This window comes from Magnolia sinica, chromosome 2, assembly GCF_029962835.1.
Source record: "Magnolia sinica isolate HGM2019 chromosome 2, MsV1, whole genome shotgun sequence".
Taxonomy (NCBI): domain Eukaryota; kingdom Viridiplantae; phylum Streptophyta; class Magnoliopsida; order Magnoliales; family Magnoliaceae; genus Magnolia; species Magnolia sinica.
This window is the reverse complement of record NC_080574.1, coordinates 109,669,382-109,687,311: the sequence shown is the minus strand read 5'-3', so window position 1 is coordinate 109,687,311 and position 17,930 is coordinate 109,669,382. Positions and strand designations below refer to the sequence as shown.

Sequence of the window (17,930 nt, the reverse complement as noted above, 5' to 3'; positions counted from 1 at the left end):
CCCTTGCCCAGTATGTTCCTATGTAGAGTTCCACCCTGCATGTGCGGGGAAGTGTTAAAGTCCCTTGATATACATTGATACACCATCCTTTGACAGCTCAAGCTTTTAGAGAAAGTGGTTGTTTGACAGACTCTAAAGATGCAAGATAAAATCCTTACTCTTTAGTTAAGATCCCCAACTATCATGGATTTTAAATCAATCTAATCTATTTAAGATAGCAACAATCCCTCCTATAAAGATTTGGTCATATTATAATGATCTGAAAATAGTTGGAGAAAATTTGATCTAACAAATAATCCCAACGATCTTCAGAGAATAACAATCAAATTTTCAAAACGAATGCGACCCTTAAGGGCCCGAGCGGGCCCAAGCTTGGCCTGAACCCGACATGGGCTTAGCATAGTAGGCTCAAGCCCGACCTGAAAAAAATTGGTTAAGCTCGGGCCTGACCCGATTTGACCATACCTAAAAATTGATAGAATCCTATTTCCCCCTTGAATTTTCTTAATCTATCCATTTATTATAGGGGCTACACATGCACAGAAAATAAAAAAATTTAGAGGAATGAAACCAATGGTTTGCATTCAAGGTAGATGGTTGCGTAACTAAGGATTAGAATGACATATCTGTAGGATATAACACACATAGATAACAAGTCAAGTCGTGTCAGGCTAAAATGAATTGAACCCAAGCCCAACTCGAAAATTAATTAGGCCATGCATGCAAGGCCTAAGCCCTATCCATGGACCAAGCTAGTGGGTCCAAGGCTCCAAGCCTGGTCCAAAGCAAGGTCAGGCGGGCTATCTAGCTTGTTGCCACCCTTAGTAAATGTAGACTTTGACATTTAGCCTGAAAATTAACAACAATAACTCAAAATGTAGCACATGTTGTGCCTTGGTCTTGCATAAAGAAAGCCTCATCTAATCAACCGGAAAGACGTGTGCAATTGTGAGGAGCATGGAGGCTTGGGTGTAAGTGAACTGAAATCCTTGAATGTCACTCTTCCTGGCAAATGGTTGTGGAGGTTTGAAGAAGAGGAAGGTCACCTATGGAACTAGGTCATTTGTGGTAAATATGGGGTAGAGGGTCATAGGTGATTTCTGCAGTTCCTTTACCCAACATAGGCTTTTGGATTATGGAAGAAATGTTGAAGATTGCGGTTTCCTTCAAGAGAGATCATTTAGGCCTCTGGGGTGGGGCCAAGGATTAGGCTTTGGATTGATTGTTGGTGTGGGAAAGTTCCTCTCTTGTTAGCCTTCTCCCTGGATGTTTCAACTTAGTAATTGAGAGAGATGGTCCCATTTCTTACGTTGTGTTGGGCAAAACCAATATTTGAATAGGCTCGATCCAACTAGTTCAAAATCTAGGCTAGAACCAGCCCTTGGCTCACCTGTTGCCAAGCTTAGTGCATATTTGATATTCCACAAGAATCTGACTGAGGAAAAGAGAAAAGATTTCTCCTACTTGATGAGCCTCATCCATGACCACGGGTTCGCGCCCTCGGGATTGAATGCTTGGGTTTGGAGGGTCGATAACTCTAGTGGTTCTCTGTCAAGTCTTTCTATGCGGCATTTAGGCATTACTCCCATTTTGGCCCTTTGGATCCCAGTCTCATTTAGTTGGACTTGTCGACCCCACTCTCCAATCAGACTAAATCTAATATAAAATGGGTTGTCCATCTAAACCCACCACATGTGACGTGTCCTAGATGCTTGGATGCATCTTCTCATACTTACTTTTGAGTATCTTCACCCATGGATACAAACATCGGTGTCGTATTTAGCTGATATGGCTGTATCATATTCATATCTATATCTACTTGATACGATACACAATACAAGGTCATATCGGCTCGATATGGAAATTACATCATGTATTGGTTTATATCGACTCGTATCAGTACCGATATATGGTACCCATATTGGTCAGACCAATATGGGTATAAAAGCCCCCCAAAACGACGTTTTCCCCCCTTTTCGTTCTCCCTTTCATTTCTTATCCTTTGCTTGAAATAACGTTAACATACTATGTTAGAGTGATTTTCGGCAACATTTTCAGCAATTTCGACGATCAAAACAGCTTGTTTTAGTGGATTTAAAGAATCGAAGGTGTTGGAGTTGGCTTTTAAAAAAAAATCGGAAAAAGGTAAAAAAAGATCCTTTTCTTTTTTGTTTGTTCTTGGTCAAATCCATTTAAATCATCATTTTATGCCCAGATCTACTAAACACGACTTGATTTGGAGATCAATTTGTTATTTTTATTTGTCATCTCTTTGCAAGTGTCCCTCAAACAATAAGGGAGGAGATGAGAAAAAACTAAGAGGAAATCAAAGGTAAAAAGGCGATGAGGGAGAAGGAGAAGGTTGTTTTTGATTCATGTAGAGTAGAGGTGTTTGGGGTTCCTACGCAACTGATTGATGAGGACATTGAGTTAGGGAAGGATTTGGATAGGAAGATGACAATTGCAAGGGGAAAAGGTTACGAAATCAATGTGAGGATGAGACCGCGGGGGGGGGGGGGGGTGTGCAAAAGCTGCAGCCTTCTCAGCCTAACCCATCCCCTATATTCACAATCTTGAGGGAGCTACGGGCACCTCCAGGTGATGAGATAGTATTTAAGAAGGCCATTAACACAAAAGGAGAGCGAGTACATAGGTACCCCAGTGAGGAGGTCAAGTAGTGGCAAGACCGGCGGGCCGGGTGATGAGTGTGCATGGTGCACAGATACCCACTGACGAGGTCAGGCATTGGCAGAAGAGATGGGCCACTTGAGCAGGTATGACCAGTTGTTCATTCTGATTCTCAGTATTGGGAGGTGGTGGAGATAGCTCTCGTACGCATTGCATTCATGGCCCCACTTCCTTGATGATTAGTATGATGATACTTGTATTTATCTTGTCGTAAATCCTGATTATTATGCTCATTGTGATTCTATCATTTGTTGTGATTAGATGTGTACCCACTAGGCTTATAATGCTCACCCCAGTTGTTATTTTAATCTTTCAGGGAACATTAGCCAGCCAAGGTAGCTGGACGAATAGCGAATTACATTTCCATCTTTCGCTTAGTCTTTATTTGGGAATGTAACAATGTAATTAAACCGATATATATTTTGGGTGATGTCATATCATATTTTGGATATTGTTATATCTTGTTTTGGTTGTTATAATATCATCGTTAAGGGGAGATACTTCCGAACCAGCCGTAAAAATAAAAAAATATAAATATAAATTCCCCAAGTCACACCTCAAGAGCAGAGTCAGGGGCCTAGGCACCATTTTCGTGGTATGACAAAGAGTGTTAGCATGGTTTTGTTTCTCTTTGCTTAATTATATTACATTTACATTAGTTGTCCTCTTTGTTTGTAATTGGGGGCATTGTTGTAATTTCCATTGTATCTATTATTAAATAATTGGCTTCCCATAGTAGATGATTGGCGAGTCTCTCATGTCTTATCTTTCTTCTTCAATTTATCATTTATATGATCTGATTTCTTTTTGTTATTTGCCATGAATGGAGCTTCTTCTCATGCCTCAATTGCAATAATTTGGTGTTTTCTTCATTTCCTTTTATCTATTTTGCAATCTGTAAGCAAAATGTCACTATATCATTCAAGTGATTGTTTAGATAATGCTACATTTCACTTGATATTGACAGATCAACTCCTCCTCTTCCGGATACTGGCCAGTGGCTGTTTCTAGCTTTGAATGAGAAGCTTCCCCATGTGGTTGTCGAAATATTAAGAGCGCGTATTATTGGGTTGCACCACTATCTGATGTTGTTTCTGATGCTGGCTTTCTCAGTATTGTTCAACTCTGTCAAAGCTCCTGGCCTTGGACTTGGTGCAAGGTATATGTTCACCATGGCTATAGGCCGTCTTCTTCGCGCTGTATCATTTATTTCTACGATTCTGCCATCCACCCGGCCTTGGTGTGCTTCGTCGCGGTTTAGAGTGCCCCCACATCCTCATCCTTGGGCACAAAAGTATTATGTGCCCTATGCTTCTGACTTTGATGCGATCCATAAGATAATACAGAGTGATAGACATTATGGTACGTATGATTTGAAATGCTTGAGTTTTTCTCTCCTTTTTTCCTATTTTTAAGGGCATTTTTGGTTGCACTATCAAATTCAACTCTAATTAGTCTAATGAAGAAGAATTTGTCAAATCTAATTTCTTTAGCTTTCATATCGAGGGATTGGACTCCAATCTGCGATTATGGTAATTTCAAGTTGGACCTGAAAGTGATGTAACTGCCGTTTGAGGGCTAATTCCTGATTGTGAATTCTATGAAATATCATTGATTTTTGTTAATTTTCTCTTGATTAGATAGATGTTGCAATTTGGTTCACTTGCACATCCAAACACGGCAACAATGTTTTGTCGTCTCATTAGTTTGACGACGTAAGCATGCAAAAGCATTTCAAAGAAAGTGGGACTTCTGTGTCTTCTTTTTGTTTTTTAGTGAATGTTGGGGAGTTCCCTGGTGAGTATCGGCCAGACTGGGGATCAATGAGCTTCCTAATCGATTTTTTGAGGCCCACTGTTTCGGAAGGGTCATCATGGTACAATCTGCTAAAGAAAGCTGGTGGTGGCTGCAACGACCTTCTATACAGCGGTCACATGCTTGTTGCTGTTCTGACTGCTATGGCATGGACGGTATGTCTAAATTGTTTCACTAGTCTTTACATAACATCTGCATCCTTTTTTAATGTAAAGGGAATTAGATTTTCAGTTCAGTTGCTGTGGTGACAAGTATGTGTGTGCGTGTGCCTGTGCCTGTATGGAATAGAATGTGGAAGTAGTATACATGATACCCAGACAGTGAGTGACCTGTCCAGTTATGTTAGAATACAAGATACAAAATGACAGCGGGCCCAACAAATTGACGGAATGACAGCCAGGCAGAACAAACACTTCCATTGTTAGACAAGATACCACTTATCCGGGATCAATAATCTTTCTCCCATCCACTATTACATCTCTCCATTTCTTTTTTCCTTTCTTAATCGGTAAGCCAAGCTCGAGCTGAGACATCAATGTTGAAACACACCATCTACCATTGGGCTGCAGGTTCAAACCCAATTACATCACTCCAATCTCTAAGAAATCCTCCAAGACATCCCTGAGTTTGGCCCTTGCTATTGCCCCATTCCTCTAGAGTGTACTTCACTGAACTTTTGATGCTTTCTATTGGCACCATCTTGTTTTCAAATATCCTCCTATCCATTTCTTTCCAAATGGTCCACATAACAGCAAATGTAACCATTTTCCACATCACAGTCAATTTCGTAGGAAAAGGACCACGGGTCCACCCCTCTCCTCCATCATCTCACCTAGAGATGCTTGAAGCATGAGCTCAATGCCCAATAGAGACTAGAACTGGCTTCAGATGTCTCTTGCCACGTGGCATTGTAGGAAAAGATGATTCAGTTTCTTCGTCTTCCCATCACATAAAACAAATGCTAAGAAGCATGGAATTCTTCTTTTCCAGATTATCCACCATTAAGATTTATTCAAGAGGTTTGTAACAAAGTAAAAGCTTCCACTCTTGGAGAAGCACCAGTCCTTCACACCTTGTCTCACAGCAATCCTTCACTTCAACTTCTAATATGATATGAGAAAAGGAGAAGATGAAGATGACGATGATTTAGAGGAAGAGCACCCAGTCACCAATCCGCGTACAAGTGTATTCTGTTGGCATGCAGCAGCTAGTTGAAACATGAAGTGGGCACAATTGGTTTTTCTATTTGTTATAGCATTATTACTACAAGGCTAGATCTAAACCGAAAGTACAGTAATGGACACAATTCATTTGCTTTTCATCAGATCAAGTCCTTGTGTGGTGTTCAAAGTATTGGTATCGCTACAAGTTTTGTTGGCCGGGGGCAGGGTTAATAGAAACAATATCAATATCGCCGATAACCGGAAATGTGGAGAAGCATGGGGAAAACAGTGGAATTTTTTAGTGAAACTTCAAGATATGTTAAAATACACATTTGTACATTTAGGAACCAAAAAATTGTAAAAAAAAAAAATAATAATAATAATAATAATAATAATAATTTTTTAAAAAAAATGCATACATAATAAGTTTTTCTTTAATGGGGACCTAAAACCATGTGCTATCATAAGAAATTAGTCCAACCATCCCATCCATCCAAACATCCATCGATATTTCAGAATATTGGCAATACACAATATTTCGTCCAGAAATCGTCGACAACTCAAAAGAAAATGAAAGATTGTGGTCTCAATAACACCCATGTTGCCTTAACGATTAGAGGTGTACACGAGTCGATCCAAGCCGAGCTTTGCCCAGCTCGGCCAACTTGAGTCCTCAACTCGAGCACAGCTTGGCTCGGTCAGCAACTCGATCGAGTTTGAGTTCAAGTTCGAGTTTTTGAGTCGAGTTTCGAATTTGAGTTTTCGAGCCAAGTTTCGAGTTCGAGTTTTAAGCCAAGTTCGAGTTCGAGTTCGAGTTTCGAGCCGAGTTCGAGTTCGAGTTGTATATTGAGTTTGATTTGAATTTGAATTCAATTATCAAATTCGAGCTTGAAGTTGAACAAAACAGTAAAATATATAAAATGCATAATTTACGATTAAAAAGCTTTAATAATTACATTGTTCATAAATTACAACTAATAACCTCTATAGGAGGAGTGCCTTCCTGGGACATAATTATAACTTCTTGCATCGTCATCTGATCCATCCAAACTATTATCTAATTTTTCATATACATATTGGTTCACCTCCTCTGAGTCGGAGGCGAAGAGATGTTTCCTTCGTGCTCTTTTATACTTTGAACTAGATTTTTCAAACTTTCTTTATGTGAAGATTTGTACGTATTACCCAACGCCGTATAAAATTCATCGAGACGGGTGAGGAACTTGAATTTGTTACTCTTATTCTTTTTCTTGCTCGTCGTACTTGATCCTGCTTCAACATCATGTTGTCTTTGAGGATATCGCTGAAGTCTAGAAACTTCTTCCATACTGCATTTTAAGGTGAGTTAGAATTGTTCTTTCTCCAAAGCTTTTAATCCGGCTTCCTCCTCTGCATCTTCCGTGGAAGTTATTCATGTACTAGATCTAGAAGGTTTGGATGGAGTGGAAGGTTTTCTATTCAAATCTAAAAAGGCTTGAAAAAGAATTTGGACATCCTTAGGGGCATTGGGGTATGGTTTTGCATCACCACCTCAACATGACAAGTGTAACTAAAACCAATTAATCTTATTCACAAACTTTGCACCACACAAACCACACAATCTTTGTTCTTCTAGACCTTGGTGGCGATTCAACTAGGGAAGCGTAGTCCCAAATGTTGGTCGATGAGTCAGATGACGACATATCTACACTCAATTTTTAATAATAAAAAAAAAATCAGAATGTTGATAAATAATTTGAACTTAATATAAGAACAAAATAAAAACAATATGAATATTAAAAAATAAAAGCAAATAAATAATAGTGAGTAAATAAATATCAAAGTCTTACCGACTCACATTCTACTACTTTTAAGTTTCAAGTTAAACAATATTACATAGCATTCAAGTTTCAACAAAAAAGAAAATAATTGATAAAAGCCTTCATGTAGTTGTTGTTGCAGGTAGAGACTCGTCGTGAATCTCAATCTCTTCATCATCCTCATCATTAATATCATCTCCTCCCCATATCAGACACAACCAATCTTCTGTCAAATTAATGTTTCAACTGTTTTCCATGAAAGTGAGCTTTGATACTTGCTCACAACTCTACTTCCCATGCTAAATGCGGATTCTGATGCCATTGTTGAAATTGGTATTGATAATATGTCCCATGCCATTACAGATAATGTAAGGTATTTTGATTCACTGACCCTCGTCTTCCACCATTCCAAAACATCAAAGTCGGATCGCATTATGATTGGCTCATTCAGGTATAATTCTAGCTCTGATTCCTTAGTCTGAACTCCTATTCGTTCTTATGCCAAGTAAGACATGTATTCATTTAGCACATTGTCATTATCAGGTATAGAAACATCTGTATTGCTACCTTCTTTAACACCTATTTGAGGTAAAGTAGTAGCATAGGAACTGTACAAATCTTTAAGTGCTTGACGAACCTTGAACGTCTCCGCTGCTGCTCTTTCAGCAGAATAAATCTTCGTGAAAATAAACTTGACTAAGCCCATATTACAACAAGGATCAAGAGCAATTGCTAAGGACATTAACAAATGACATTCGTCACAGTATTTTTCAAACTTCATCTGCATATCAACTGTCATCTATCATATAAAATCTGGACCTGCATTGACATTTTTTTGTAGAGCATCTTTAATCTTCCAAAGAGACAGAAGAAACAGATTCGCAGTTAAATACTTAATTCTCAGAAAAAATCTTTGTGCAGTCGTAAAAAACTTTGAGAAAGTTGTGAACTTGTTTTGCTTTAGTCCAATCATCTGTGCTTGGCAATCAAGAATATGTTCTGTCACGCGCCGCATATTCAGAAAATGCAAGTTGTAATTCCATTGCCATATTTAACGTTTCATATGTCGAGTTCCAACATTTACACACATCGAATTTTAACGTTTTTTTAGATGGCACATTCAAACGTTGGAAGATGTCATTCCATACACTCAGTCTCGACGGTAACCCCCCTTATATATTTCACACTCTTATGTTTTCTACAGTGTGGTCAATTGTTTTCAGCCCTTCTTGTACAATCAAATTTAGAATATAGGCACAACATCTGACCTAGAATATTTTTTCATCAAAAAATAAATTTCTGGTTGCCCTGAATAGGTTACGTAAACATGAAATGACACTGTCATTTGTTGAAGCATTATCTAAAGTTATTGTTGAAATTTTCTTCTCAATGCCCCAATCTTCTAAACAACTGTAGATGCAAGCTGAAATAAGTAAACCAGTATGTAGAGGAGGAAGATTACGGAAGTTCAAAATTCTCTTACAGAGTTTTTAATCTTTATCTACGTAATGTGCAATTAATGAAATGTATCCCTTTTTTTTTATTGGACACCGTCCATAAATCAAACGTCAAACTTATTCTTGATACTGAAGTTAAAACTTTTTTCAGTTTCATCTTCTCGTTTGTGTATATCTTCATGCACTCTCTTTTCACAGTGACATGGGAAACATTCTCAGCTCGAGGGTTAAGGAATTGACAGAAAGACCTAAACCCTTACTTTCTATTATTCTAAAAGGTTTTTCTTCGAGAATCACTAATCTAGCATACTATTCTTTCAACTTTTCTTTATCAAACTTGTGAGTGGATATTATGCCTTGTGAGTCGTTCCCTTCAGACTTGGTAAATGACAACAATTGTTGGCCTGGAGGTGAGAGTCTTTGTCTCTTAGAACAGTTTTGCCTATGTCTATTTAAATGTGTCGTTGATCCTTATGGAATCTTACTGTATAGCGACTTGCAATGAACACACTTGATCTTAAACACACTATTAACCGTGACTTCTTCAAAGTCATCCCACACTGTTGATCTCTTCTTCTTTCCTTTACCTACAGTTGAAGACGTGTCTCCCTTTACGATAAGAGGAGATGTGGTTGATGCACCCACACCGGGGGTATTTGGGGTTTCCTCTTCACTAGTCATCTATAAAACAAAGTTCTTGATATGTTATAATTTTCACTACACCGCTCTATAGAATTACAAGATGTAATGCTTACCTTAGTTACCTATACCTAGACGAGCATACTTGCCTAACTGTATAAACCAATCACCCATTCAAGGTTGGATAGATTGTAATGCTTTCATTTTTCAATTTAAATGTCACGCCAAAATTCCGGCAGCATCTCCCCTTATCTCTCTAGAATATATTCATCATATATTTGATTTTCATGTCAAACATCAACACAAAGTGTGGACATTTGATGACGGAAATAAATGCAGAAAATATATCTAGAGAGAAAAAGGAGAGACAAAACCAGAACGGGCATATGCATTTAAATTGGAATAAATGAAGACATTACAATTTATCTAAACTGTCCAAAAATGGGACAATTTGAGAATTTTCATGTCTCCAAGAACACACTGTATCCATGTCTGACGACATAGAAATCCTCAAATGGGTAACTGATTATCTATCCTTATTCTTTACAATCTATCCAAAAAAATACAACAAAACCATTCTCACAAATAGCAATCTAATAATAACATATAAAAAACAACTTAACTAATTAACAAATTAACATTTACATCTATCTAACAAAAACAATATCACAGATTCACAATTCTCACAATTTAACAAATTAAAGGCAATTTAACTAAAAAACAACTTAGCAAATATAAATTAACAAATTAACACTTACAGTTACAATTTCATCTATGATTTATCCAAGAAACACAATCTCATAATTTAACAAATTAAAACTTACATCGATCTAACAAAAACAATTTAACTAAAACATAACTTAGCTAATTAACAAATTAACACTTACATCTATCTAACAAAAACAATATCACAAGTCTCACATTTTAATAATTTATAAACAATTTAACTCAAAAACAACCTATCAATTAATTATAAATTAACGCTTACATCTAACCATCATCCAAACCAAATCATCCATACACTTACATCCATCCATAAATCCATACACTTACATCCATCCACAAATCCAACCATCTCATACATCCATCATCCATGACCATAATCCATTCATCAAATAAGCAATTATATTATTTATAAATCTATAATATAGACAGACGCCTCAGACAGACACAATAATGTGTGTGTGTGTGTGTGTGTACATACATTACTGTGTCCGTCTGACTCAGTCCAGGTGTCCGAGTGGGCCGCAGCCCACAACCATCGGGCTAGTGGTCGGGTCATGGGTACTGTCCGACCGTTCGACTGTACAAGAGCCACCAGTGGTCGGGGTTTGAGACGTCTGACCGTCCAGTTGGCCATAGCCACCGTCTGACTGTACTAGAGCCACTCGGTCAGTGGTCGCGTGGGGTCCGCTAATCGGACGGACACTACTCATCGGACAGACGCTGGAAAAATGGAGAGGAAGAGAGGAGACACTTTCAGTTGCCGGTCGTCCGAACAAACACTGGAAGGACAGTAATCACTGGGCGCTGGAGAACGGCGAGAAGTTTGGTTTGACGGCCGAGAGGATTTAGGCAAACAGACAACCAAGAGGATTTGGGCGAACGAGAGTCGACTCGAGACAAGTTGGGCGCTGGTCGGTGGTTAGGGTTGGCCGAACGGGTAAGGGTTTTTTTTATAAATAAAAAAACATATATATACTCGACTCAAAAATCGATCCGAGTCAAATCGAGCTCAATACCGAGTCGATCTAGGTCCAGCTCGGACTCAACTCGAAATGTTTCGAGCTCATTAAAACTGGCTAGACTCGGCTCGAACACAGTTTCGATCCGAGTCGAGTTGAGCTTTTCCAAGTCGATCCGAGCAGGCTAACGAGCTAACTCGACTCGTGTACACCTCTATTAACGATAATATCTTGATATTATTGATATTATTGTCAACAAATTGAACATTGCATACAACCATGTGACCATAAAAAAATTTTAAATGGAATTTTTTGATAAACAGATTTTTGGCAATGTCAATACATTGGCAATATTATCGAAATATTGCCAATACACTGGCGATACAAGCAACACCTGAAATTTACGTAGTCGAAAATATTTGTGATACATTGGCGATATTGAGACATCGGCAATAAAAGCTACACCTAGAATTCACACAGTTGAAAATATTGGACATATTGATACATTGGTGATACTTAGTGATACATCACCAATACCTGGAATTTCTGATACTGCCAATGTTATCGGTATCGGTACTAGTGTTATTAGTATCGCCGGGTTGGAGATACAGATAATATCGGGATATTTCAATAATATTAGGGATATTTCGAACAATGCGTATGACTTTGACATTTATTCTTGCTGCAAGGCCAAGATTACTCACATTTTCTTTTCTGGAGAAGGAAGATTACTCACATTTTCTGTTTCAATGTTTTATTTTAATGCTTTTTCTATTCTCATCTCCAGCCAATGGTAGTTTCAACTTTGTTGTTTCTTCATCCTTGTTCTTCAGTTTGCAATTGATTTTCCTTAAAAAACAGCATAATCTTTCAGGAATTGCAAAAGTGATCAATGATTCAAAAATGACCTTGTTGCGGTGGATATTTATAACTTGTGCAATATAGAATGTATGTTTATTTATAAGGAAATATTGTGTGCTCAGCATAGGAATCTATATTTGCCAGGTCCACATGGGTGGTCGTGACCGGTGCTTTGACCCCACCCCACCATGGATGGGGGATGCTCTAAACTTTCACACATTGGAAGAACCCAACTTTTAACTTTGGACTATCTCCACAGGATGTGGACTGTTGCTGTATCTTCCCATTAATTGTCAATTTGTAGGCCATTGATTGAAGGGTTATGATATTACAGTTTGGAGATTTTCTTGGAATATCCTGACTCCCATCCATGGTGGAGCCTCTCCGGACCACTCTGTCTGGATCTATGGTGGGGCCACTCTGTCTGAATTTTTGATCATGTATGTAACATCCTCAAGTTTTGCATTCACTTTCCCTTATTCCTGTCCCATCATGTGCTCAAGAACATGAACTGTTGGATGCTTAGGGTGATGAAGAGGATAAGGCAACTGCAAGTGAAGCAACAGAAGGCACTAATAAGCTAAATGTCCCCTTCCACCACATCCGAAGCATACATTGGTTTGATCACCATTGGGGTTTTTAGCACATGGGGCTGTTTCACTTTCCCTTTCCGATTTTCTGGGTTTGGGCATTTGGTAGACTGACTTGTAGTCTGCTTATCTTTAGAGGTTTGAACGCATGAAAACTCATCGAACCGCTCAAAGGAGCTCTGTTTCAGTTTCTCTTCGACCTTTAGAGCCATTTGATAGGCACCATCCAGATAACTTTAGTGATGTACATCTGATCATAGATTGATAGCTTTAACCACTCAAATATCTTTGCATCTAGTTGATCGTTTGTTTCTTGAAAATTGACCCAACTTGAGAACTTTCAAAATTCTTCGGTACAATTAGCCACACGCTGATCATTCTTTCGTTGGAGATTATCAAACTTGTGGTACAAAGTTTGAGAGAAATCTAGAGGTTGATTTTAGCCCATGTGTTGATCTGTCGGTTTCCTCTCTGTTCACAGCTTGGTATTGTTGCCACAAAACTAGGGAATGGCCTTTGAGTTTTGTAGCTACAAATTTAACTTCTATTTACTCCGTTAATTCTTTTCACTAAGAAAAAAGTCTCCAAAGAAGCAACCCAATCACTATAAGCTTTAGGATTGAGTTTACTGTTGAAGTTGGCAACATCCAATGAGCATGGGCTAGATGATCCATTGCCTTAGTGGATTGTTGTGGGACTGGGATATTGGGGTAAGAGTTGAACTTGATGAGTTGAAGGGGTTTTCTTCATTAGGTTCTTCATAGCTGTTGTCTTGTCCAAATTCTTGTTCCGGAAATCTATGGAAGACTTCATCATGCATTCTAATTGTTATTGGATTGCCTGAGCTCCACCACCTCATCATAGGGATGAATATCTTGGACCGATGTTGTGCATATAGTATGATTTCCTCATCCTCTTGGCACATAAGTCGAACTTGCTCTGATACCAAATTTGAAGCAAGTAGGAAGGGAAAAAGGAATGAAAGAAAACTTTGTTGATGTTCATTGAAGCCAAGTACAAATATTAACATAAGCACATGAGATAACTATTGGGACTTACTCAGCCAAAGAGAGATTCACTCAACTCTTCAAAGAAAGCTACAAAAGCTGATAAATTTTTTATAGATTTATTTATAGGTTTAAGAGGGGATAATCTCTTAATCTATATAAACTCAAACCCTAGATAACCTACTTAAAGTCTATGCATATCTAAAAATAATAGGTAAGAAAATGCTAATCCTAAATCAAAAGGCAAAAAATCTTTAAATCCTCTTGTGGGACCCATGATGGTGGTGCTGCAGGGTATATCTTTGCATGATCTCATTCACTGAGCATGCCTGCGTCAGAGGCCCATCCTACCAACGGCTTGGATTAGTTAACCATAGCCCCGCTCATATAAAGTACATTTCACAATTGAGTTATTTGATAAGTGTACAGAAGTATAACTAGCCATGTGCATGCATTCAGCCAAAAACAGCTATAATCATGGAGCTCAATCATAACCACTCAAATAGTGGACCTCACTTTTGGATGGGAAATGATCATGAAACTTACATCATCGGAATGCACGTCTGATTGGTGCTCGTAAAGTGGATGGTTAAATGAAAAAACATCAACCATTGAATTCAACAAACAGATGTCCATTGACAAAATGGTGGAATGATCAAAATCTAATTTGGGGGGCCATGTCCCATCCACTGCGGGGCCCACCAAAAATGAACCTGGCTGCATCACCATGTACTAGGCACATATGCTGCAGAGATGAGTTCTGCAACATGCTCACTCGCATGCACAGGGGCATGCATTAGAGGCAATTGGATGACCAGAACTGTCCATCCTTTGGGCATATTGAAGTTTGGCAATTGGATGATCAGAACTGTCCATCCTTTGGGCATATTGAAGTTTGTATGTGATCCAGAAAAACAACAAAAAGCTCACCTTGAAAGCATGAACCGGACCATTAATTTCTCGAGAAGAACGTGAACTGTTGAAAGTAGAAAATTTCCTTTTCAATGCCCTATATTGAGCAATACATTGATGATCGAGCCGAGAAAGAAGAGAGTCCTAACGAGAGGAGAAGAGGGAGAGAGAGTCCAGCTGAGAGGAGAAGAGTTAATTATTATTAGATTTCCTTTATCTGAACTAATCATGGTTAGAAATTCTTGGAAACAGCATTCTCTCGTGCAGGTAAAATAGGAGCCATCAGATTTCATCTAACGGGGAATAGGAAAACCACATGAGGGGTTGTGGTATGCTCCGTAGGGTAAATTTTCATATGTATGATCTCACCTCACTAGGAACTCAACACAAACTCCATTAACAATCTCTCTATCCAATGCAAGCTCACTCTTGTGTTGTCTTGCATTCTAAGCCAAATTCTTGTGCATAGCACCTAGTTTGGTACTCAGTAAAGTCTTAACCCAAGTAGGGTTGGGCTGTTTTGCAAATGTCACAGAGGCAATAGGACTAAGGAATTAGCAATTCTGTGACAAGCAGCTGAACTCCATGTTCCAGATCATGCCTGATAATTTGTGCCTGTCCTAGTGGCACAGTTCAGATTTCCACACCACCTTTTCGGCTTTTCAGGATCTTTTTCTTCATCAATCATGAACTGAACCAATAAGAGGGGAAAAACAATCACAAACTTACAGAGAATTTCCCCTTTTTGACACACAAGCGGCAGCCTGCAGCTAGGAATGTTGAGGCCATTCATTGTGGTCAAGTTTTTGTTAGTTACTATCCCATACATCACTTGGCTTCTGAATCTCCTGCTATGGGTGTCTACCCATGTACATGTATTATGTATGTGCTTGCATCCTTTGAATGTTTTCATATAATGTAGGTTTACTAGCCTCACAGATACTCATTCAACACACTCCTCTACACCCGTAATATCAAGCTTTGCACATGTGTAGGTCATCTGAACTTTGGATAAGGTGTGTCCCATGTCCAATGACCTGGGGCAACAGAGTCTGGTCCACTCAAAGGTTGGAACACCTCTTTGTGAAAACAATGGACGGTTTGGAAATGCTTGTAAGATGTCCAGATAAAACGTAGATTATTGCCTACCTTGTGATTTGGACAGTCATGATTGTGTCAAGTCATATGCACTCTGGGACCCACCTTACACAACATGTGAAATGTCCTACCTAAGTACCGGATTACTGACATGTGCCTCGCGTAGAGGAGAGTATGGGGCTGGCATGCTATGTTTGTGCTTTTGTTTGTCAGCCATTGTTTCAATGAAGTGCTAACGTTTGGGTAACTGTGGCGAGCAGGAAGCATATGGAGGTTGGACATCTGCTCTTATATGGCTGCTTGTTCTGCACAGCGGCCAGAGAGAGATACGTGAACGGCACCATTACAGTGTTGACTGTGTTGTGGCCATCTATGTTGGCATCCTCTTGTGGAAGATGACAGGCTTTATATGGTCAGCAAAAGATGAATCTCAAAAGGAAAGGCTTGTTCATCTTGAAAAGATCCAAGATCAACTAATCAAAGCTGCAAAAGATTCGGACATGGACCAGGTGAGAGAGCTTTTGAAGGAGGTCGAGCTAGCTGGTCAAGAGCGCCAGAGTTCTACCAAATGGGCTATCTGGGGATTTGCCTGCATTACAATCCTTTTCTCGCTTACTATTGGTCTTCTGGCCTTTACATGGACAAGTGACGGGTAATTGCTTGCCGTGTGAAGCTAGATTTGTAATGTCGGTTTTGGACTTTCAATGTTCGTTGGGGTTTTGAGCGTTCATGTTGTAACAGTGTGATAGGATCTTACTTAGGAAGTTGCCTTTCATATAAAAAAAAAAAAAAAAACATCTTGATTGCAAGAAGGGAAACATTACTACTGCAACCATCACATGCGCAGTCTGGCACAAGTGTGTTCTATCTTGTGTGTATTGCGTGGTAACGTTTCCCTCCAAATCATGGTAGCATTAAAGCAAGGGTTGCGGCCTTATTTTCACCTTTGACATCCATGAAAATGAAGTAGACATCCATGCTTCATTATCATATTATGACATACAAACTGTGCAATAGGCCTCTCATGTATATTGAAGTGCCGCATGTACCATTTGCATGAATGGTCGGATTCGGTTCATGTTAGTCCATATGGATCATTGATTAGAGATTTTTTATATATTTTTTTTTTTACTCAGTCCAAGTTTCCTAGTGTGATTTCGATACATAGGCACCACAGTATTGTACAGGTGCCACATATAATAGATTAAAACTAAATTGCAAATGGTGTACTGCACTTTAGATGGATCATAAATCAAATATAAAACTAATCATCACTTGTTTATCTTTTGGAAATCTATTGGATAGTTACAGTGGAACTTATCCCATGGTCGAAATTTAGCAAAAAAGTTCCCACGACTCAAGAGGCTATGATCCGGTGGTCCAGGGAACGACTACGGCTCCGGATGTATCAACCATCACACATTTCCAGAGTATTAAAGAACTCACCCATTTATTACAGCTAGCACCATTTTTAGCGAATGTAGCATAGTTGTACAACAAATTGTGCCAAACCAACAATCGGGTGTGCATAACAAAAAATTGCACTAAGAAGGTAATATTAGTCATCAAGCTTTTTCCCACTGTATATCTCACTTTTAAGGCAAATGCCTTATTGCACCCGTCCAAACTTACCTTACTAAACTAATCCCCTGCTGTTAAGGTGCACTTTTACCGGACCAAAATGCCCCTCCATTCCTTTCGGAAGCGGATTGGCTGATGTGCGAAGACGAGCAGACCAGCGCCAACACTCCTTCAAAAGAGATCAAAGTTACATGTAGGGGTCTACATCGAGTCGAACCGAGTCGAGCTGGCCTCTACTCAACTCGGCTCAAACATTGGTTGACCTCAGCTCCAACTCGGCTCGGCTCGGCTCGGTCTTCAAGCCTGACTGGCTAGCTCGGCTCGGTTTGGTCAGCAGCTCGGGCCGAGTTCGAGTCAAGATCGAGCCGAGTTCGCCATTGAGGCATTTCTACAAACACCTGAACTGCAACTCAAAAACTCATTGTTTTACAAACAGAGGCAATGGTTTTACTGATGTTTTATCAGACACCTTCTAAGTAACATAAAAACCCAAAAAAAGAAGAGAAAAAAGGTATTTGTTTAATGTACACACCTTGCTTGCCACCGGCCAAACCTTCATTGCCACCAACCACATCTCATTGAGACATTTTATCAAACAGTTGGTGAGCAACATCAATGGCAAAGTAACCGAGTCA

General features: G+C 39.1%; 1 protein-coding gene across 1 annotated transcript in view; it reads left to right on the top strand.

Annotated features, from left to right (window-relative positions):
* LOC131237372 (protein PHLOEM UNLOADING MODULATOR) overlaps positions 1-16,704 on the top strand; it is a 33,854-nt gene extending 17,150 nt beyond the window's left edge. The window contains exons 2-4 of the mRNA XM_058235092.1: positions 3,656-4,050; positions 4,465-4,658; positions 15,975-16,704. Coding sequence (XP_058091075.1) covers positions 3,656-4,050; positions 4,465-4,658; positions 15,975-16,370 — 985 coding nt within the window. The 3' untranslated portion in view covers positions 16,371-16,704. The remainder of the gene's footprint in view (positions 1-3,655; positions 4,051-4,464; positions 4,659-15,974) is intronic.
* Positions 16,705-17,930: the final 1,226 nt, after the last annotated feature.